The sequence below is a fragment of the Alligator mississippiensis genome, chromosome 8 (genome assembly GCF_030867095.1).
Source record: "Alligator mississippiensis isolate rAllMis1 chromosome 8, rAllMis1, whole genome shotgun sequence".
Lineage (NCBI taxonomy): Eukaryota > Metazoa > Chordata > Crocodylia > Alligatoridae > Alligator > Alligator mississippiensis.
The window spans coordinates 5,489,947-5,514,621 of NC_081831.1; the positions used below are offsets into that span (position 1 = coordinate 5,489,947).

At 39.9% G+C, this 24,675-nt stretch overlaps 1 protein-coding gene across 3 annotated transcripts in view; it reads left to right on the forward strand.

Moving 5' to 3' along the window:
- The window catches only part of PRKCA (protein kinase C alpha), a 319,404-nt gene that overhangs the window by 256,131 nt on the left and 38,598 nt on the right, over positions 1–24,675 (forward strand). For 2 of the 3 annotated variants that reach the window (XM_059732039.1, XM_059732042.1), the window contains 3 exons: positions 10,300–10,323; positions 21,681–21,824; positions 23,587–23,760. In XM_059732039.1, coding sequence (XP_059588022.1) covers positions 10,300–10,323; positions 21,681–21,824; positions 23,587–23,760 — 342 coding nt within the window. The remainder of the gene's footprint in view (positions 1–10,299; positions 10,324–21,680; positions 21,825–23,586; positions 23,761–24,675) is intronic. The other variant, XM_059732041.1, reaches the window with a different exon arrangement.

Here is a 24,675-nt window from a genome sequence, read left to right on the forward strand (position 1 = left end):
CTTTAAAAAGAAAATCAACTCCCTAGTGTCTCCATATCTAACAAATACAATTTCTAATTTTGAAGAAGTACCTGGAATTTCAGGCAGGTCATCAATTTTAATGTAAGAAGAGGCAAAACTCTGTTCCTGAATTCTGCATCCTGTCCTAGTTTTTCAGAAGTCAGATACCAAACTATTCTGAGATGGTGAACATCCAGAATTGCATTGGCATCTCAGTCCAGTGTTTTCACATATAGATACATAAGGTGCATAATATTGAATATATCATTTGAAACTGCATACATTTAGTCACTATTGAATAGTTTGCAAGACTCTGGAGAGGGTGGTTTACTTCTTTTGGGTTTGCATCACTGCTTAAAGGAAGAAGTTCCCATGTGCTCTGAATTGGAGGTTTCCTATTTAGTGTTCACCTCTGAAACTGGAAAACTTTGAAATTATGATCCACATAATTTATACTAGATCCCAGTTCTATCAAGTACAAGTCTGAGTTATCAGTGAGACGTCTCTGTGGGTGTTTAAGATCATGGGAGACGAAAATTATATGTAGAAGAGTATGTGAATAACTGTTACAGTGCTGTAGCTGTGATGATTCAGGAATTACGTGAGAGGCAAGGATTTCTTAGGGTGGTATCTTTTACTGGATCAACTGCATAGTTGTGACAGAAGCAGATACATTTAAGAATGCAAGACATCTTTCTTCAGTTCTGAGCAGTAAAAGCCAGCACACGCACGTCTTTGCCTCTTGCAGGTTTGGAAGAGGCTCTTTGTTACAGGTAATAGATAGTGGGAAAAAATATCACCAGCCCATTTCAGTCAAGGCAAAGATCACTAAAGGGTTTTGTATCATTGCATTTTTCTAATGTAGTTTTGACATTAAGACTTTGGTCCTGTTAATGTTTACACATGAATTTACATGTACACATGTGAGTACTTCCAATGACATCAGAAGTGTTGCATACTTAAGGTATGTGTTTGTGGGATTGGTGCCAGATTAATTAAATGAGTAGTATAGACTGCTTTAGCTGTGTCAGCTACTTTACGAAGTGACGAGTAACTTGTACTTCGCTGTACCATACTCTAACATAGTCTTTGCTGCCAGGGTTGTTATCTCTGTGTTTCCTCTTTTCTGATTTTCCTATGCTCTGCGTACTAGTCCATTGTGGTACTCTTTCTGTTAAGTATTGGAGATGCTGCTATGTACTGTGTTTTATCTTAATTTACTTTCTTCTGCTACTAATTGTTGTTGCTTTGCTTTGCAAGCCCTTTACTAATGAAGCAGTTTTTCTCCCTCTCCATTTCTTTCAGGGCTGTCATATAAATTTCCGCCTCTTAAAGGTAGTTTTCTCCTCCATGTTCACTTGCACATTTCTTCACAAAAACTCCTTTCTAAATGTTTCCAGTTTCTTCAGTTTGATTTAGTATCATTTTTATCACTGTTTAAGGATGCACTTGATTTTTTTTTTCCTATGTTATGTTGCTCTGGTGAATTTAAAAAAAAAAAGTTTATTTTTGACGTTGGTATCTTCCATAACTAGCCATAATGTTTTCCTGAGATTAAAAGTTGACAAAGAAAAAGTTGGTCATCAGTGCCTGAGTAGGTGCACTGTGCCTTTCTTTTAAAATTATCTGTTAAATAGATGGATACTTCTGTAGGAAAATGGAAACAGTGCATCTTTAATTTGAAAAACAGCACAATTTTTTAGTTTGTGTGGAACTTGCAGTAAATTCCACAGGTCAGATAACACTCATTTTCACTGTATATTTAAATATATATGCCTACATATTGTATAGCATGTGTATATTATGGTATAATATACTGCGTGCATATAATTTTATATGTAATCTGTAATCTATTATACCATAGGATATAGTACCCATAAATATTGCACAGATGCCTTGGTGCCTGGATTACCAATTCACCTTGTTTACTTTCCATTTTAATTATCCCACTGATGCTGCACCTCACTGAATGAATTATTTTTGTTAAAATAAGTCTTAGCACTGAAACACATCTTAGCATTGAACTATATTTTTAATCTTTATATTGTTCTAGAGAAGCTGTAGACGAATGGCATGAAAGTCAGAATAGTGAATTTAAAAGTCAGGCTTTTCATCTTTGAGGTCACATGTTTACATTATATATGCATGATTTTACCAGCTGTTGCAATATTGGGCCTTAAAGTATAAAAATTGCCATTTTGCATTGCCAGATATTTCACAGTGCATTAATCATGTGACTTATCATGCAGCCAGATGTATGGATGACTTTTTGTATCCTTTTATTTCACTTTTATCCTTTATTTGGCATCTTTGCTTCAGAAAAGACTCTTCAGAAGAGACTTGCCCTTTCTCAATAGCGTCCTTGTTCGTGTGTCAAAACAAACCAGCACTCTGGTCTCATCAATGAAACTTGATTCATACAGGCACGTTGCTAGTTCCTCTGTTTTAATACATTCCCACTGGAGAGGACTCTAACCTGTTTCCTATGGAATACTTGCTAATACAGTATTAACACATTTGTTCACTTTTTAATGTAGGGTTTTAATTATTAGTAGATATTATCGCCCAAACTTCATGTAAAAAGCAAATGAGGAAACCAAGGAATTGCAAGACAATGTCACAACAAAAGTGACCCATGCACAAAGCAAAGGACAACCTGAAATAGCACATCTGGAAAAAGCATACAGAACTGTAGAGTGGAAGAAAATGTTACTATTACTGATCCACACTGTCCAAAGCTTGAAATGTGCCATGTAGGGTGGGAGTATTTCGTTATCAACTTCCAAAGCCAACAGATGCCCCAGTCGACTGTAGCTAGTAAGATGCTGTTCATGGATGGGCAGTCTGTAACTAACACTTGCTCATGGTTCCCTTTGCATTGTACATAGGGATGAGATAATCCAGGTACTACTTAATGGCTATAATTAACATTTGGCTAATGTGAATTACATGAGCATAATTCAATCACAAGAAAATAGGACTTGAAATATGGATCTGATGGCACAAGTCCCATTTTATCTTGGCCAGTGCTAACTCTCAGAAGGCAGTGATTCTTCCATTACTGTTTTTATTTTTCTCACTAAATGTATTACTCAAAACTCCTTCCCTTTCTTTTGTCCACAGTCATTCTGCTTGCTGCTGCCGCCAATGCTGTAGCATCGTGGACTAACATAAGTTCAAAACATTGTTACATGCTACTTTTTGCAAGCTAATCATTGCTGACGTTAGGATCGTTTGGAAATAATTTTGTAAATAATCAGTTTATCTGGGACCACCAGGGAGGTTGTGTTCCCAAGTTTACAAGACTGGAATTGAAAAGAAACAGCAGGGGCAGACCAACCAGGGTGGCTGTGTTCTGAGGATTTATAACACTCCCAAACTGAATAAATAACAAGAACAAAAAAAATCAGTATTTTGGGAACATTGTGAACTAAGCCTACAGTATTTTGTCTTAAATGGCTAGACCCCATGATTCATGAAATTACAGGAGTCTGGTAAAAACAGCTTTAAAAATCAGACCTAGTTCTTTTTTTTTGTTTACCCACTGAAAAAGCAGAGCATTTGTACATAGATGTTGTTTGCTTTTTTCATCTTTGACGCATCATTTGCAGAAGCACATCTATTCCTCCTTTAAAAAGAATGACTTGTCTCTGTGGCATGACCTTATCAATTGACATTAGTTACTGGCTTCCAATTGTTATAAAAACCAGTGACGCTCTGAGCTTCAAACTCTGGGTGCCCAGTCTGCTCCAGGGGAGGCTGGGGGCTGGCACAGAAAAGCCTGAGAGAGGCAGTTAGCTATGTTAGTCTGAAGTTGGGTAGAAGGCAGGGTAGAGTTGCACCTTATAGACTAACTAAATCAGATAAGGTCTCTGCTAATCTTTTCTGTGCTTTGCCTAGGTTTTGAATGCCACAGTCTTGCAAATTAGTAGGAATTTGCATAATTTCTTTTCGAAAATGGTGAAGCATCTTTTTTTTTAACCCTCAAGGAGTTACTGCTGTGGGTGAGGGTTGATAGTACACACTGCACTATAATTGCTTTTGCCTCCTCTTGTCTTGCAGGATATTTTTACCATAATTCCCAAATACCTTCCCCAGACAGCACATTTAATTATGTTTCCATCTAGTTAGACACTCCTGCTTTGCAGAGGACACAGCAGTTAAGCAATAATGTTGGAAAATAGAGTAGACTCAGTTGGCCACAAGTTTATCACATAGATAAACTCATCAACTACATCAAAAGGGTATCTGGAAGGTACTGCATAAAGATAAAAATCTTTCCCTCCTCAAGTTTTACTGAATCGGATGTTCGAGAGGCCTGTTACCTTGGACCATGTTCTGCATCTCTCTTCTCAGAACAAATGTGTCCTTCCCCAGAAGGGCCCCAAAACTACATTTTTCTCTTTTCTGTCCTTTTTTTTTAATGGTCTATATTCCAGATGAAGAGTATGCTTTTCTGTTAACCTTGATCTTCAGAAATAATTTTTCCTGAAGTTTCAAGCCACGAGGGGGCAGTAAAGAATAAAAAATAGTTGCAAATTGAAGAACAAGCTGTCTTTTGAAATAGCTATAAAGGAAATAATGTAAAATAACTGTATAAATGTGTGCAAGTGAAAAATGCAGTAGAGGTAAATTATTCTGTTATCAGTAGAATTAATCATTATATTTGTAGCCCCCTTTTAAATGTATTCAAGAACTTAAATTTTATTGGCATTCATTCTGTTTTAATTCATGTATAATATTTAGTAACTAACAGCCAGATCGTGTAAATGGAAATGCCTCAGAGTTCCCCCGTGTGACCCTGATCCTCTATTATATCACAATACTTTTAGCAACCTTCCTTTCTGGGTCTCCGCTCTGCTTTATGTATTCTGCAAGGGAGAGTGATGGCCTCATTGGCTAGGTACAGACATTACACATAAACCGATTAAGTGATCAGAAACTGGTTTAAACCTGTAAGAGAACAGATGTTCAGTGCACATAAGCCAGTTTGAAAATGGCTGAAACTGGTTTGAGAGAAACCTGGCTGAATGTATCAGACTTAACTGATATGGCTCAAACCAGTTTATGCAATGTCTAGTCCAGACACCTTGCTGGTTTAAGATAAACCAGACACCCCCAGCATCCCAGCATGCTCTCTGGGCTGGGCTGGGTTGGGGCTTCCTGCTCCACAGCAGGGATGTCTCCTCCCCTCTTCTCCCTGGTTGCAGCTCCAGCAGAGACTGCAGGTACAGCAGCGCCTGCCTGGCTTATTCCTGCTCCCACCCCTCCCCTTCACCACTCCCTGCTGAAGCAGGGATTCCCTCTCTCTTCTGCCTTACACAGACACCTCTCAGCATTAGCTAGCAGAGCACATGCTGGCTACGGTCCATGCTGCGGGAGACAGGCAAAGGCAAACAGGTCAGTGTTCACTTAGGACTTTTTGGAGCTAATCAACAGGTAGCTGGTAAGGTCCCCCTGTTCCTTCCTTGCAAAAAGTTGTCTAAGAAGAGCTTGAACTAATGAGAGAAGCTTTTGTTTTCTTAATAGGAGGAAAAACACTAAGTTAGGGGTGATAAACACTGTGTTATCAACTCCTTGCTCAGGGGGAAGGGGGGGGCCCTAATCAGAGCATCCTGCTGGGGCCTGGTCACACCCCTGCTCAGCTCAGTACTGTGGAAGGGAAGGGAGGGCTGCTCTAGTGCTCCCCAGCTTCAAGCTTGAGCCACTGCAGGCATGTGCCAGCATTTCTGAAATGAAAAGATTGAAGCAAAGTTAGAATCAATTCAGGCTCAGGCTTTTTGAATGTCTGTCCCTAGCCTTTGAAAACCACAGGTCACTAGGCAAAATGGTTTTACTTTAAGGCCCTGATCCTTCCAGCTGCTGTATACAGCAGGTTTAATAATAAGTGCTTTAGAAGACTGGAACTAAACAAGGCAGTTTTATTCACAATCCCCTCTTCTGTAATATCTGTAATGGCTAATAAGCTAAAAAAAATGGAATTGGGGGGGGAGGGGGGTCAAAAATAGCCCCTGCCACAGCTGGTGGATGACCACACCACGGCTGTTCCATGCACTAAATCTGTCCAGAGTGCAGAGCCGCCCTAATATGTCTCTGTAGAGAAGTTAATGCACAAGCCATGACACAACAGAAGGAGGTTTGGCACACATTCGGGAACACTGACATGATGCTAACATGATAACAAACGCAATTTATCATGAAGTGAATATTTGAATACTCCCTTAATCATAATTTTGCTAAGTTGTAGGTCATAAAATGTGTTTCATGGTTGGGTGCCAATATGATAATTCAGTTGTAAAGAATTTTATATGTTGAAGTAAAAACATGTATCTTTGGACATGGCATGAGCATTGTTACATGCAATAGAGAAAAGCATATGCTACTGCTGAATGAAGCGCTCCGACCAGTAGATATGATATAATCAATGGGGGAAAGAATGCCTATGGGAGAAATGGGATGAGAAGGCAGTAATTCCAAAAAACATTCTGCTGTTCTTTAGCTGGCACTGATTTGCAGTCCTTTACAGTTCTGACAAGAAAAAAAGTTGTCCATTTTTCTAAAACATTTTTTTTCATATTTGCATATTAGAAATTGGCAATGCAAACAGGACTGCTTTTAGATGTTTATATTTAATTTGAATTGAAAGCCATTATCTGAGACTGAAATGGATCATTTTCATTGATATTTTGCACTTTTCTTTTGCTACTCCTCTCTTATTGATGGTGTCATGTTCCACGATAGTAAAATCACACTCACGAATATAAACTCTCTATGGTTGCAGCTACTGTATGTGGCTCTTTGTTTTCTTTTGCCTGTTTTAATTTTGTCTCTGGCCATTATTAATTTTCATTGGTCAGGATGCAATTCACTAAAAGGTTTGTAAATCAAGAATGAAAAATATCTGTGCAGGTCACACAAATCCTTGGGAATCTAAGGGGTAAGGTATGTTCCAATATAATTGTTCTCTTGTCACTAAGTATGTCACTTTTGTCTTTTCCCATTAAAGGGGAAGTTCATTATTCATTTGTTCTTAATTGAAACCATAGACAAATAAGAATTGAGTGAGAATATGCAATAAAAAAGATATGAGAAAAGATGGACCAAAATAGGAGAATATAAGAATAAGAAAAAGCCAAGAGCAAAAGGAGAATGGTCAAACAGATTTCTATTTAATTGAAAACTTAATGCAAAAACACCTCCCCAAATACCATAGTAGATGCTTTCAAAAGAAGAGAGAAACTGCACAAGGAAGGGGATGGGCCTCCCTATACTGAAATTGGTTGCTAGCAACACAGTACCTGGGGCTGAACCTGCATACAGTACTTATTTCATTGAATGCTTTGGTCAGAGCTTTTCAGTCTTTAAATAATCTGCAGTTTGGGGTATATTTTTCTGGGTGTTTTTGTTTTCTTTTGTTTTTCGGTTTTGTTTTGTTTCCATAGTTACTGTGCTCTCTGATTATACATGTTGAGCTTTCACTAAATTATGGTTAAAATAGTCTCGTTAAAATACTTGGCTCTTGCTGGGGTTAAAAATGGGCTTCTGTCATTCAAAATGATCAAACCTCCAATAATTAAAGCATATCCAATGGGAAAAGTTGATGAAGATTCCACAGCCAGTATAATTATATCACGGTTAAAGAATAAAAACATAGTAAAAAAGAGGCCACAATGGTGGGGAATATTTTGGCAGACAAAAAAATTGGGGGAAAACCTTCATTTTACATTTGCTGGATTTTTTTTTTTTATAACTTATTAAAGATTAACAGACAACTAGATTTATCCAAATCCCTTGACATTTGGATAGTTTAGTGTTCAGTGAGTAATGTCTAGGTACTCTTTGTGTATGTATCCCCACTTGGACTCAGTTGTAACTTTAGTACTGAGCTATGCTAACACTTCTAGTCCGGAGCCCAGGTTCTTTTGGAGTCAGATAGGAGCACAAAGGCAACAACGCACTTTACTCTACTCTTGAAATCAAAGACCAGCGTATAATAGTTGTCCAGGCCAGGCATTTTGTTACTTCTTTGTATATCCTTCAATGCAATCTCTAGTTCTTTTGCATCCTATTTTACAGAAATCATTATGAACAAGGCAGCCTAATAAGTAAGTGCCTGAGGAGGGATTTAAGCTGGCTTGCCCCTTGACCAGTGAAAAGTAGATCATCATGTTGATATCTGGAGAAGAGCTTTATGCCATTGCCTCAAGGGAAGAAGAGCCTCTTACTTACGGCAGGGTGAACTGTCCAGTCCAGATGATGGTATTAGTGCTCCAAAGGAGATGGTGTTCCCAGTGCCTCAGGCTACACTGGCTCTAAGGTCCCATTCGAAAAAGGAAGAGGAGAGGTTTTCTTCTGCAATGTCAGTGTTCATCCCATCAGGCAGATGCAGCACCTGACAGGGATGAGTGGAAGAGATTTAACAGAGGAATTATAGCGGTCAAATTCTGGCCCTGTAGAGGTCAATGAGGGTTTCACTGTTGGTTTCATCCAGACTGAACTTCTAGGTACAGCCTGCTTGCAGAGCTGTTAGGTGAGGTTTAACTGTCCTTGGAACAGTTCCGGTTTTCCTGAACTAAGCTTTGCCATGGACTTCAGTCAACTTACTGCATTGTTTTCATGTTGCTGGCATCCTCTTTTAAGGAAATAGGTACGTGATCTGCCCAACTGCAGGGTCTTTGGGTGGATATATGCCTAGGTTTTCAACTTTTTTTGGTCGGGGTACCCCTGGCGGCTGGTTGAGAAGCGGGGAGTCCCATGGCGGCTGGTCAACAAGGCAGGAGTGGGGGAGTCACCCAGCAGCCAGTTGATGACTGCGGGGGGGGATCCCCTGCGCAGCGGGTGGCAGCGAAAGTGCCACTGCCAAAACCAGAACTTCTGCTGGCTTCTCCACGCCGCTGCTGCCTACCCCCTGGGCCCTTCCAAAGTACCCCCGGGGTATGCGTACCCCCAGTTGATATGCATCATAGACATATATCAGCTCTACCTAGGTTAAGAAGTATATTTCTCACCAATATTATGGTGTTTATACTGGAACCTGAAGACAACATTGCTCTCCGTTATTACATTATTCATTCACTATTTATATCTGCATTTGCATAGGCAAAGCAGACCATGCTAAGAGGAATCTGTTGTTGTGAAGACAATGCTGATCATTAATGAGCAGCAGAGGTGTCAGTCTTGAGGAGGCAGAGCGGCAGGGAACAAAGCTGTTGATTTCTCTGCCCAGTAGGTGTCAGTGGGTCAAGTAAATAAAAGTGGGGACATGAAGATGATGATTAATAAGCAAAGTAATGTATGTGGTGTTTAACCTTTAATACGGGGAAAAAACAACTTTCCTTTTATTGTTTTCTACACATTGGGAACCACGTTAGTGATAGATCTCTCCATTGTGCTTCTTGAACATGCTAAGGATGAGTTGCTATGACAACAGAGAAATTCAGTACATTTTCAAGTGAACTGCATGTTACTGTTGCAAAGTCTTATGTTGTTTTGAATATTGCTTTTTCCTCTGAAATTGTACCTGATGGGTGTGCAGTGGTGTGTTGAGGGAAGCCTGCCACTTTACATGAGGGCTAGATCTCGCCTTTTCTGGTGTGAGCCTACATTGTCTAAGATTAATATTGCAAAATAACAAAGAAAAAGGAAATAATGAGAGAGAGAGAGAACTCATGTTTTAAATAAAGAATAATTATGTATCTCGTTGCATTAAAGGAGCACTTCTGGTTTTGAGGGTAGAAGGTAAAATGTTTGAATTTTGCTTTTTTTTTAACTTTGCTATATGGGTAAGGTGATTCATTCAGTCTTTGCAGATGTTAATGCCTATGATTCTGTGACAAGAAGTCATCTAGAGAGGTCATCTAGGCTTTCAGATATGTTGTTTAGCCCCATTCAATTACATTTGCAACAAAAGCCTTAGACTGTGTTGCTTTTTATAAAAAAATAACACCTGAGAAGAACTGAAATGGACATTTTTTGCAGAGGTGAAAATTGAATTAAGTGGGGGGACAGGTAATCCAAAATAACCTCTTCCTTTCCCAAGTCTTGCTCTGAAATCTTACCGCCACCACAGAGGCTTTGAAGGAGATGAGTTTTTCATATACAATTAATGATAGCTAATTATTTCAACACTCATTTTTTTTCCTAGAAGGGTCCCCCCAAAATCTGAGCCATCTTTTCAAAAAACTGTCCAAAACTGCAAACTATCCAAGGCTAATGCAATGATTTATTTTATAACATGCCATAAAGAAGCTTGGAAAAATTGTGCTGCGTATATAAAGTATGTCTCACCTGTGGTTGCAGGGTAAAAGAACTGCCCGTGATAAGGTGCGTCTAAATCACAGGAAGTAAGATGATATGCATGTCTTGTTTTCTTTCAGATTAACACTTCTACTATCAGTGCAGACTAATTTATTCTTAAAAAGCTACTTTCCTGGTTTGTTTGCTGCAAGCTGGCTTTATTGTGGCAATTCTGGTTTTATATTAGAAATATTAACCTAAGTAGTCAAAGCGCAAAGTGAATTGAAAATGAATGCAGAACATGGAAGGTCTGAATGAATTTTAACTAGCTTTATTCCAATAGGTAATGGAAGCTGCAGATTCAAGGTAGGATTTTGCTATTCAAAACTGTGATTGTGCAAAGAAAAAAAAAAAAAGGGAATAGTATTTTTAAAATCCAAGTATCTGTTGTTTTCTAATTAATAATAAAAAAAGATTTTTTTTAAACTAGATTATTTTTATTGATTGATAAAAGAAAGAAATTACTTCATGCACCTCTTCTTCCTTTAACTCTTCACCAATTCTTTCCTGTTCTGAAAATCAGAAAAGTCTCTTGGATTCATGACAGTCTATTCCAAAAGCTTTCCAAATATGTAATGTGCAAAACGCTTGGTGGAATTTGGCTCATGATAGTTTAAATTGGGGTATTCAAGTATGTCACATGGCTCCCTGATTTCCAGCTATTAGGCAAATCACTAACTTGCGTTAGATCTTTGGCCGTCCACATGTGAAGGGGAAATGATCATTTTCACGGGCCACTTCCCAAAATTGAGCGTCTGGTAGGGAAAGACCAGAAAAGCATGACCAGGTCCCCTATGCCCTTAAAACCTGCAGTGACTTCCAAAAACACAGAATCTCTGGGCAAGTTCCCTTTTGTAAATGGTTATTAAGAAAGTCACATTTCAGCGAGGAGTAAGATGTCATAATGAGGATTGTGATACAAGATAAGAAAGTCACTAATAATGTTGAACTAAAACATACTTTATATAGTTGCAGTGGAGCCTGTTCAGGATGAACTGGTCGCCTCAACTAATAGTTCCTTTTTTTTCTTTTCTTTTTTTGTCTTTTCAATTTAAATTTGTATTTTATTCTCATTTTCTACTTAATAGTGAGGGTAAGAGGTGGCAGTTGACATCTAAGGCCTGCATCTTACTAGTGACCAGCTGGTTTATGGGTCTGTCTTGCAGGGGAAAGTTTGCAGATCAAAGCCACAAGGATCTGATCCAGGAAACCTTACTGACTTGAATTGTGCTAATGATGAGACTGGGTTGTTCGCATGCATAAGTGCTCACAGAAGCAGGCCTTAAATCACCGGTCTAGTGCCCAGTGCTGCATGAATGACTGCCTGTTTTGGAAAATAAAACCAAAGCTAGGAAATTTCAACAGCAAGTAGTCCATTGATTTTTTTTTTCTCTGTGACTTAGGTGCAAGTACAACATAAAAATCGTGCAAATGAAGCAGCAGGCTCTCACAGAGATCTAAAAATAGACAGGGGTTTCTCAGCAAATAATCTTTAAACAGTATTTTTATACCCTTGTATTAAACCAAACTCATTCAAAATTTATTCTCTGAGAATGAGGTGACCCTTCATTTTATAAGACACAATCAAGTATATAAATGCTTCCAGAAGCAGAGTAATTACTTGATTACTTATTCTCTTTTTAGTAATGTGTGATGAATATATTTGGAACTAATATAAAAAAGTGAACATTGACAAATAATGATGTGATTACAGAACAATTACATGATTATTTGTACTTGTAATAGAAAAATTGTTAGCAATAATTATACTTCTGTAAACAGTAATCTAATTAAAGCTATAAATATTCTTTGTAGACTGCCCAAATATGTAGTACATAATACAATATGTAATTAGAGAGGTCTGTGTCTCATGAATGGGCGCATATAATTGCATTTGTGTATGAAGTAATATTCAGAAGTAGAAAATCATTTTGGTGCTGTATATTTTTGGCTCCATATGTCAGATATAATATAATTTTTAAAGGAACATTATAACTAGCTCATTTTTCATAACTCCAGGTTTTAAATTCCATATCTTTGTCTATTCTTAAAATGAATCCACCTATATATGGGTGTTCTGCACAGTATTTCTAAAGATACCAGAAAGCTCCCAAAGTGCCCTTCATCAAACAAAAAAATAATAATGTGCTCAAATCCCATTGACCTTAAGAGAATTTAAGCACTTTCAGGTATTTTACTCCTTTGGGACCCCAATACTTGTGTTTACTTGCTGTCTACTTGCTGACTCTTTATAAGTGTCTATGACTTATGGCAGTACGTCGTTAATGAGGTTTCAGATATTAGGTCTCAAGATTTTTCCTTGATCACGATACTATCTTATGTTCTGAACACAGTAAAAAAGAAAAATATGTGATCATAGTGCATACACACACACACACACACCTTTATCATGTTGTAGAGATGGGGCATGAACAAACTAAATGCAATCAGCTAATAATTGCACCCCTGTTCTTTGCTGCCATATTGGCACGTGATCTGTCTCGTCTACAGTCTGCCTTTGGCTGCACTAGTGCGCAGCATAGCTGTGCCCTGCTCAAGTGGCTATTCAGCATTTATTTCAGGGTGCCAAGGAGAGGTGCCAGAAGTTCTTACTGCTTATCTATATTGCTGTAGTATCCACAGCCTCAATCAGGAGCCATTCTGCCACATACAGTGAGAGCGTATGGTCAGAGATATTCCCTGCCCCATATCTAAATTCAGATGATGCAACAAGGTGCCATGATGGCCAAGTCAAGTAGAGGTAGCATACTGATAAAAGCAACAGGAAGATGGAGTGTTCAGGTTTGAGTGTTTCATCATTTTTGTCATTCCTTTTATTTTTTTTTAAATATTAGTGATTTGATGCGCCTCACTTTAAATGTGAAACTGGAGGCATCTTAAACAACCCTGACTTCTCAGACAGTGAGTGCTATTCTGCACTTTCTGACAGTCAAATAAAAATAGCTTCAAGGCTACTCATTTGGAGTGAAAAAAATCAAAGGTTCTCCTTTTCATTTTTCACAACACATCATTTCCACTACCACTCACATGGTATACTGTAATCAGAACTGTGTCCTGTTCCCCTGATGGGGAGGTTGTTAAAAATCGCCTCCATCTTCTTCCTCCTTCAACGCTTGTCTTGGCATAAATTAACTAATTTAGTATTTATGGGAGAGATTCTGGTGACAGAACAGTTAAGGTGTCCTCCATGACTCCAGAGGCATGAGTTCAAGCCCTCCTCTGGTCTTATGCTAAAAGTAGTCCCCAGTTGATTTGCCTGCAAATGATCATTTGGGCAGCTAGATGTGATGCTAGGCACATCATCCTCTCATGTGGCATTGGAAACTGGTATGCCTTTAAAAAAGAAGGCCCATGGGCCATTAAGTGTCAGCATTACTGAAAGTACCAGTTGTTGGACGAGGTGTAAGAGACTGTTCCAAAGCCACCATGACCAGCTCTTGAATGAAGAGTAGGAACAAACTATGGGCCACCTCTCCACCTTCAGATGTGGTGGGAACTGCTATGCACAAAGTAGCCTGAGATATGCTTTCCGCCAAAGAGACAGATGACCACCTGGCCAAGATGATAATCAAGACACTATCCAAGTGCAAGATGATGATATTAAGCACTCATGCAAACTTTATTAAAGCCAGCTAAAGTGTTGCCTTTAACAGTTTATGAATATCATACTCTTCAATTTATTCTTTCAATTCAGCCTACAGGACACTTTCAAGTATAATATGGCTTGGAAATTTCACAAAGTGCACAGGTGATGTAAACCACTGTAGCCAGTTCTTTCAGGAGGTAACAGCAAATCAGTCCTAGGTGGATCAGCCTGTAGTTCATCACAGCTGTACCTTATCCCGGGTCAAATCCTACACCTCTGACTCACATAAATCTAGTGGTGGTGTCTGCTGGACAGTAGGAAAGTTGCTATATCACTATTTGCGACACTGCATCCTCTTGCAGTGTTTGCCCTTGATCTCTTTCATCTCAAATCCCAGCACAGGGTCCTGTAGGAGGTGTTGGCTGCGTGTGGAATATGTCGTGGTGTGGGTTTAAGCATTGTACATGAAATGTCTCTGATAGAAAATGCTTTTTGTTTTATTGTTGTTGGTTTTTGCCCTGAGGACTCTTTATCCTTTCCTTGGGGGTGATAGCCCCAAAATAATTAAAATTGACAGTGCTTATAGGAAGAAGTTTTCAGTTATGTTTACAAATGAGTCTACGATATGTCATCCAAGAGAATAAGCTCGTTTTATTGAAAATGCTGTTTAATGGTTATGAACGGTTCCTGTTCCCACCCCCAATTGCATGGTTTGTCATGTTGAAGTGACAATAAGAAGTTATTCTATTTACTGTATAATAAATGACTGAATTCCTCTTTAGATTTAGTTCAGCAATGCATAACACCATCTTAATTGCTTTTCATCCCAGTGAAGAAGGTGCTAAATAATCTGTGGTTGTCATAAAAAAGTGAACTGCCATGCTGTAGAGATCAATCAGCTATCAAAAAAGCTAATTACAAAATAAAAAATATTCTTTTTTAAAATGTTAACTATGCTAAAGAGACAAGAAGTAAGTTTTGGGGGTATTTTTAATTCACTGACTTTGCTGGAAAAAAAAATGTAGATATAAACAGACATAAACTTCCCCGATGTTTAAAACAGGGTTTTTGGTTATATATTGAATATTATTGAACCATGTAGAGTATATCATAGTAACTGATTCTGCAGAGCAGTGTGAAATTTTTGTTCATTCTGGGTTTCCTGTTTATTAGGGGTGTGCAAAGCAGGCCCTATTCGATTTGGATTTGGATTAAGGGACAGTGATTCAATTCATTGATTCAGATCACTGTCCCTGATTTGAATCCAAATCTGAAGATTCGATCAGTGATTTGGACACAGACACAGCTTTAAATGTTTTTTCTACATACCTCGAGATACTAGCGCAGCTCGTGAATGCTGCAATGCTGGGGCGCATGGAGAGTCCCACAGGAGCGCGGGGGGCCCTCCATGTGCTCAGCGGCAAACCTGGAAGTGGACCAGAAGTATTTCCAGTCCACTTCCAGGTCTACTGGGGAGCGCAGGGGGCCCCCCCACATTGCCCAGCTTCAAATCTCTGATTTGATTCAGAGAGATTAAAGGGTCTCCTGATTCAATTCAAATTCAGAGATTAGGTCACCGAACCCTAATAAAAAGTTCCTCCTAGTCTCCAATCTGAATTTCCCCTGCTGAAGCTTTGAGGCCATTGCTCCTAGTCCTGTCCCCAATGGTCACAGAGAAAAGATCATCTCCATCCTTTCTGCAACTGCTCCTCAGGTATTTGAAGACTGTTATCAAATTCCCCCTTAGTCTTCTCTTCTCCAGGCTTAACAACGCTAGTTCTTTCAGCCTTTCCTCAAGTCTTGCCTCCCAAGTTCCTAATTAGGTTGGGTTTTTTTGCTCTGTGTAGGACCTTTTCCAATCTGTCCACATCCTTCTTGAAGTGTGGGGCCCAAAACTGGACACAGTACTCCAAGTGAGGCCTTACCAGTGCTGAAGAGTGGAAGAAGCACTTCCCTTGATTGTGAGTGGCACTCCTCTTAAATACAACCCAGTGTGCATGGCTACACGTGTGCCGGACTGCCAGTTGTTACTGTGCAGTCCTGGTGCCACACAAGTCATTTCTGATGCCACTGCACAGTAGCGTTAGTGTCACAGTTCGTACCCACTGATCTTACATCACTGTAGCTCATCGCTATGGCGACATAGTGTTTTGTGTAGACATGTACAGTATGAAGTAGGGGTCATCAAATGAAACTAGTAAGTAGTAAGTTTAAAAGTAACAAAAGGAAATTGTTTTTCAGACACCATGTAATTCAGGTGTGGAACTCATTGCCACAAGACGTTGTGGAAGCTCACAGTTTACCCTGATTCCAAAAGGGATTGGACAGATTCTTGGAGGAAAGGTGCATCAGTAGCTATTGAGCACAGGAGTTAGGGGGACAGCCTCTAAATTAGAACTTCTTAGACCGTAAAGGTTGGAGGCTGCAAATGGGAGATAAATAGTGGGGGGAAAAACCCTGGTCATATGCTGGTCACTCTTCCTGTCTCACCGTATGACACAGGATACTGGGCAAGATGGACCCACAGTCTGACCCAATAAATGACAATTCTTTTATGCTGTTGACTTTTTGGGGGGGGGGGTTATTTCATATTGAGCATCCCTACAAAAGATCTTGAAACACTTAATTAGAGGTAATGAGTACTTTGCAATACCTGTTTACCAACCTTGAAGTTTGCACTGTACTTTCAGGACGGGTTTCAGACAAAGAGCAACAAAAAGAAGTGTTACTTTTTGTTTTACACTCTTCTTTTTTAGTTTTGTTTTTTTAACTGTCCACAATGATTGGACCATTGGCCAAGATGAAAGGTAACTGTAGACCTTTAGATGGCTATTTGCCATTAATTGTCACTGTTTAGGTCATTTAGGTTTATGCCCCTTTATTGATTTGGAAAGACCTTGGAGAAAGCACTAAACTTTTGTTCAGGACTCCTTCTAGGCTGGAAGAGTGGTTGCTCATTTATTTCATTATGTCCATGCTGCAGTAGGATTTGGAAAATGCTTCTAAGTCCTGAGTTCTTTTAGCTACATAATGTTTTGCATGAAGTATGTTCAAATGGTAAAATATTTGATGTCATCACTGGCACATGGCTAAGTTCACATACAGCAGATATTAAGTCTTGTATAAGATACCCAAATTATAAAACAAACTGTGGAATCCATTTTTTTTTTTGCAGGCTAGTGAAAGGCAAAAAATGTCCCCTCTTCCCCATTCTCCCAATACTTTCTTGATGTAACAAAAGTCAAATTTTACAACAGGCACTGTTTCTCTGTAATGCCTGCAGAGTATTTACAAGGACACTCATCTCAAACTCTTTTAAATAAGATTCGTAAAAAGTCACGTGCGATTTACCAAGCCTTTTACACTTGGCCTCAAACCACCCATTTATTTTTTCATATGTCCTGCATACCTTATTTTTTATAAAATTTCACTTAAAATAACCTGATATACCACAGTACACATTTTTGGTAAAGTTCTTGTGTCATGTTTGTACAGATTAGATATATTTATCTTGAATATTTTTAACTTTGATATTATCACATTTACAATTTCATAGATTTCATAGACATTAGGGCTGGAAGGGACCTCGGAAGATCATCGAGTCCAGCCCCCCGCCCAAAGGGCAGGAAGTCAGCTGGGGTCATAGGATCCCAGCAAGATAAGCATCCAGTTTCATCTTGAAGGTGTTCAATGAAGGCGCTTGAACAACCTCCGGTGGCAGGCTGTTCCAGACCTTGGGGGCTCGGACAGTAAAGAAATTCTTCCTTATGTCCAGCCTGAAACGGTCTTGTAGTAGTTTGTGACCATTCGTCCTCGTCATCCCTTGGGGCGCTCTGGTGAACAAACGTTCCCCTAGATACTGGTGGTCACCCCTGATAAACTTGTAGGTGGCCATCAGATCACCCCTGAGCCTGCGCTTTTCCAGGCTAAAGAGCCCCAGGGCTCTCAGCCTGTCATCGTAGGGTCTGCTTCCCTGACCCCTGATCATGCGCGTGGCTCTTCTCTGGACTCTCTCAAGCTTCTCCACATCCTTTTTGAATTGTGGAGCCCAAAACTGGACGCAGTACTCCAGCTGCGGCCTCACTAAGGCCGAGTACAGGGGGAGAATGACGTCCCGGGATTTGCTTGAGAAGCATCTATGGATGCAAGCCAGCGTTTTGGTCGCTTTACTAGCCGCAGCATCGCATTGCAGGCTCATGTTCATCTTGTGGTCAATGATGACCCCCAAGTCTCTTTCTTGCATAGTGCTAGCCAACATAGCACTGCCAAGCCTATAAGGATGCTGCGGGTTTTTTTTCCCCAAGGTGGAGAATCTTGCATTTATCGGCGTTGAACACCATCAGATTCTCATCCGCCCACTTGCTGAGCCTGTCCAGGTCAGCCTGGATCATCCTCCTGTCTTCTGGTGTGGATGCTTTGCCCCAAAGTTTGGTGTCATCGGCGAACTTGGCCAGTCCGCTTCTGACTCCCGTGTCCACATCATTAATGAAGATGTTGAACAGTATGGGTCCAAGGACAGAGCCCTGGGGGACCCCACTGGTCACAGGACACCACGATGAGTGACTTCCATCAATTACTACCCTCTGGGTCCAACCCCGGAGCCAATTTTCCAGCCAGTGGATCGTGGAGGACCCAAGGCGACAATTGGCCAGTTTCTCCAAGAGACGATCATGGGACACCAGGTCGAAGGCTTTTTTGAAGTCAAGATATATGACATCAATCTCATCTCCCTTGTCCAGGTGATAGGTCACCTGGTCGTAGAAGGAAATGAGATTGGTCAAGCAAGACCTACCCGCAACAAACCCGTGCTGGCTATCCCTTAAGAAGTCGGCGTCGGCCAGTCCATTAAGGATGGCCTCCTTAATAAACTTTTCTAAGATCTTCCCTGGGATAGAAGTCAGGCTGATGGGCCTATAGTTAGCCAGATCCACTTTCCTCCCTTTCTTGAAGATATTGAATGTTCAATATAAGTGTGATAAATTGCATATTCCCAAGTGCTCCTTATTCAGCAAACTGAGTAATTGCCTCTATTTATGTTCAGGCAATTAGCTTCACAGTGAGAAAGATATTTTGCTTTTAGAAAATAAAATGTTCCAAACCCCAGAAACAGCATTGCAACTTACCTGGAGAGTAGCAGAGTGAATTTTCCCCACTTAATTAATGACTATGGATTTAAAATATATACAAATATTAGTGTCTCAGGACACTAATGTGTGTCTAAGTCTGTTCTGCTAAGATGACCAGCCAGCCTTTTCTGGCTTTAAAGATTCATTTTTGTCCTCTCTCTCAGCTTAGTGAGAATTGAATTTTCCCTGTAGTTGTTACTTATGAGAAGCCTGAAATGCCTTCTTGTTTGCAGCCAGCAGAGGGCATGAAGCTTGCTAAGAAAACTAGTTCCCTTTTTGGAGCTAACTGATGATCCTGACAGCAGGGCTTACTGCCAGGCCACCATGTACTGCAGCAAACACAATTTGGGGATCAGGAGTAAGATCTTAATCATACCCATTCTACTTGCTAGTGCAAGGGAGCCCAGGATCACGATCCTGGGATTCCCCTGCTCCACCAAGTTGAAAGCAGGATGTGCACAGGTCCAGGGTCAGGGCCAACAATCAGCTGATTGTTGTCTCTGGCCAGGGATTGCACCAGAGTCTGGAACTGGGGTCCCTGCCTAGCCCTGGCCTGGACCTGCTACATGTTCAATTTAAGGCATCTCACAAATGAAAAAGGTTCGACATTGTAACAAGTTATGGCATTGTAACAAGTCTCTACATTATATGTGGAACCCTTTTATGGCTGGTTTGCCATTTTATGGCACCTAAAATTGGGTGCACATGTGCCATTTATGCCATGATTGACATGTTAATCACAACATAAATGTCACATGTAGAGGGAGCTATGAATAAAGCATCTATTAATGAATCGTTTATAAATAAATGAATATTATTGTTTCCAAGAAACTGATATTTTGCCCCAAATCTTAATAATTTAGAATGAAAGGGATGTCGAATAGTGTTTGCATCCTCAGGCACGAAACTGAGTGGGAAGAAGCCATATGTGCAGGGAGCGAGCTCCAGCAGTGCTGCTGAGCTGACAGACTGGGAGAAGAAGTGTGCAAGGGGATCTACTGGTCCTGCCATTTGGTGTTCGGAGGCAGACCTTTCTGGCTCTGCAGAACTCCTGTGAAGCCCGTGGGGGTTTGTCAGCAGTTGTATCTGCTATGAACAACGCAGTGTACTATCAGCAACTTGCACTGAAAGGTATTTGGGGCAGGAGCTGTCTCTTACTGGGTGTTTATACAGCAGTTCTCCCAATGGAGCCTGGACCCTGAATGGTGTTTTTGGGTGATATTGCAGTACAAGTAGATAATAATAATAACAATAATACAGGATAAAATCTGAAAATACTGTTATTCTTAAGATCTGCTGTAAATATAAAAGGAAAAACATTCAGGTTTGTTGAAGACAAAAAATCCTGTATCTACTGGTGAAGTATAACACTTTACACACACGTGAAAGGATCCCAAAACAGCCTTCCAATCATAGCATGGATAGAAATCTAATCCATGAGCTGGATTTTGACTGTTTCTGAAAGGAGTTATAAAAACGGGCTGGTAGCTGAAACGCCCTGCCCCAAGCAGTTTCCTCCAGTCCTGTATTCTTACCCTTACTGTTTAGCTCTGGAGGGAGGGAGATTTCCATGTGCAGCACACAAGGGTATGTTCTTATCCAGACTTTGAAGCTGACTGTGGGATTTTGGACAAGTGATTTAACCTCTTGATGCCTCAGCTCCCTTACTTGCAAAATGGTAAGAATATGCAACTACTGTACCTTCCAGATATGGAGCAAGGAATAGCTAATATTGGAAAGTGTCTTGAAGATGCAAAGCTCTTTTGTCCACATTAGTAATCATTTAGATGGGTCAACTCACTGGATCCCCTGTATAGCTGAGGGGGAAAAACATTGAAATGAGAGTAATGCCAGCATGAAAACGTCTTGGATTCATTTCTGCTAGTGTGTGGGATAAGTTTGAGGAAAGAGGGGAATTTGTGTTGTTATACCTCACATTTTTATTTGGTGAGTCTCCATTTTTTCCTTTATTAACTCTGAGGTTTGAAGTGCAACTTAACTGAGCAGTTTTATCTCATTTGTTGTATTCATGCTGTTGCAACCTTCTACAAAACAAACTATCTTGCCAACTTAAACCTTATGTATGCAATATTGCCCCTTCTGCCCTAGATCAACGCTTGATTGAAATCAAACTTGATTGTAATGCCCGTCCAAAAGTGGCCACGTTCATTATCATTGTCCGTCATAATATGTTGGTTTTTAAAAGTGGAGGTTATTTTTCACAGTGCATGTCACACACTTCCTAACTGTTGCTATGCAGAATGAACTTGAGTATAACATTCAAAAGAGAATGTATTGAAGAGTGTATCCTAAAATACACTAATGAGATTACAGCATGAGCACTCTTTATATTTAAAAGCAAAAATCACAAATTAGCCTGCTGTTGGCATGAGATTTTTTTTTGTTGCTTTGATTATGCTTTTCTAACCAGATAAATATCTGCTTTTATCTGGTTAAGCACAGACAGTTTCCTGTTTTCATTCACTTAATAATGTCAAAAGTGTTGTTGGAATGAATCTTTAAATTTGTGTTTGTGAAACATTTTTGTTATGCAGCCTTTTTCCTGAGAATGTAGCCTTGAGTCAGTCATCTCGCGTTTTACTGCAAAAACAGTCTGCAATTCTGACTGCAATACTCCTTTACTTCCCTAGAAAGCCAGACTTGGGCCAGCTGGTAACAAAGTCATTACTCCAAAAGGAGACAGGATTTCCACTCTACCATCCAACAACATAGATAACGTACAACTGACAGATTTCAACTTTCTCATGGTGCTTGGCAAGGGGAGCTTTGGAAAGGTAAGAAACATTGAAATCCGTTCTACCTGCTTTGTTTTTAATTCAGAAATTAACTAATAATTCTGCTCCCAGGTATGGAGACTTAGTAACCATTGGAATGAAAGTAAATGGTTAATCGAGTCTGCTGGAGCGTGGCAAATACTGCCTTCCAGCAACCTCCTGTGTCTTATGCATCGGGGTGTACTTGGTAGCTGTCTTGGTTTGAGACAAGAAGACATACAAAAAATTATACCTTTTATTAGACCAACTGGGAAATCTTGTACCATCTATACTTTTCGCAGACGAAGGGACTTTGATCCCGTAAGCTTGCCGAAAAGAACCGTTTTCTTGCAATTTCGCAGTTGGTCTAATAAAAGGTATCCTTTTGGAACCAAGAGTTCTAGTTGTTTGTACGTGTCATCTGTCAGCATTCCTGCCCTTAAAAATGGCGGTAGGGGTGCTTGAGCTAAAACTCGTCGAATGAGCTTTAGTTCAAGCACCCCCACCACCATTTGACATGCGGGGATGCTGATACACAAGACAGTGGCACTTTAATGAGAGTGGCTCTGAGAGCTACTCTAATTAAAGCACCGCCCCCCTCCCCCCCAGAGCCCCAGGTCTTTAAGTCACAATCAAGCGCCTTTCCGAAAGGGGCATTCTAGTTGAACGTCAAGTGGTTGGTCAAGATGTTGGAACTGCTGAACTTTTGTGGCCCGTGCTTACAAACTAAATAACAACCCCTTTCACTATTAAGAGCTATTAATTCATAAAGCCAATAGGAAAAAAATGCCACTGAGTTCCCTCAAGATTTGGAAGAAGGATAGTGCTATGTTTAAACACTCTGTACTTGCTCTGTTATTCATTTATCCATGCATACTACGGCATCTGATAGCCTGCAGAGGGCAGTAAGATATTTTCATGTCTGCAAAACTGAATTATTTTATATTGACAGTTAACTGGAAGATATCAGATGTGGGAGTATTTGTTTTCTGTAGTATGAAATTGCCAAGATGAAACCAATAAATGCCTTGACATTCAATTTTTGCAGGCCAGTTTTCAAATATTAATGCTATAGTAAATAATGGCATTCTCTATGTAGCTGCCTGGGTTAGCAGATGAGCCTACAAGTGCCTGTCTTGTGTCCTTTGGCATTGATATTGGTATCTTTTTGCAAAATTTGGATGCTGGGTTAGGTGACATTTTAAAAATTCAGTTTCCAAATTCCTGGTAAGTTTAAGAACATTAATTCTGACAAAGCATCTCCATGTTTTGCTGTGAGTTCAAGCGTCCAGACTTTGGGGTTCAGACCTTCCCAAAGCTGAAGAGGATTGTGTCTTTCTGTTGCCTTGCCAGGAGTAGCCTGAGGCAGCAGTGTTTGCAATGCGTGTTTAGGAAACATCACGACGATGAATCCAGTGCCACTTGTTTGGTACCAAAAGGGCTACTGCTAATTTTGGCTGTTTCACCAGGTGGCTATACAATAAAGTCTGTTTTATAAAGGAATTTACATGGGGTCTGACATTTTACTGAGTCTTAGGAAAGGTCTCCATGATTAGCCTGCGAGCCTTGGCACAGGTGTCACTGTAAACAGTGGGTTTGCAATGACTAGTACAGCTCGCTGTAATCGGTGAGTAATCATGCTATTTTTGGAGCTTCAGAATAGTCGGTACGCGCCAGCAGAACGAAAAGTGGAGTGCCATTTACACATTTCCTAAGGCTTATGAGTCACCACCTTTCTCTGACAGCGAGGAAGATTTTCACCCTGTTATTTCTCTTTGTACAGGTGATGCTGGCAGACAGGAAGGGGACAGAAGAGCTGTACGCAATCAAAATACTGAAAAAAGATGTGGTGATTCAGGACGATGATGTAGAATGTACCATGGTTGAAAAGCGAGTCCTAGCACTACAAGACAAGCCACCTTTCCTAACACAGCTGCACTCTTGTTTCCAAACAGTTGTACGTGGTCTCTCTCTCTTTCTTCCTCACCAAATATTTTTCACAATTTAATTTTCTATTTAAGATAATATTCTTATTCATATCATTTTCAGTAACACTTATAGTATCCAACTCTACAGAGCTCATGGGTTCCTGGCACAGAAAGCAGTAAAGAAATAGATATCCTGTGAGATCAGCTAGTCATAAAAATAAGTTATAGTTTTGAAAATATCCCACGTTCATTTTACAGGTATTTTCTCATGCCGTATTCAAGGGGTCTGTTAAACTAATGGGTTTATTCATACATTCAGTATCCATATACAGTAAGTGCTTTGGTACAGATCCACAAAGTTTATTTGAATACCTTAATGCCCATAGAAATAATTAGGAGTTAGATGCCTGAAAAACCATCATGGATCTGGGCCTTAGTATTCACATACTAGTGATCTAATTATTCTAATTTATGTAATTAGATAAATGTTTAGGAATAACATAATGGGATTTTTATGTAATTGTCTGGTTATCCTAGGATAAGGAGGCTGAAAGTAGGTACCTGGCCAGCAAGAAAGGAGTTTAGTACTTATTGCTTCCCTAATGTTGTGGTTCTGTTTTATATAAAACATACAGAAATGTCTACCAAAGCTGGAATAAAGAGTAGGATTATGTAGCAATATGAAGGCCAGGAGGTGACGTACACCTCAAAATATGGTCCGGGCAAGGCCTACTTTAAAGCACAGAAAAAGATCTGTGATAGACAATTTGTTTGTATGTGGTGGGTTTTTTATGCTGTGGACACTTGCCTTGGATCTGGATGGAGGCAACTTAACTCAAGCTCCAAACCTTTGAAGGTTGAAGCACATCTGGAAAATGTATGAACCTTTATACACATTTCCAAGGCTGAGGTCTCATTTGGCATCAATTTTTGACCATTCAGCA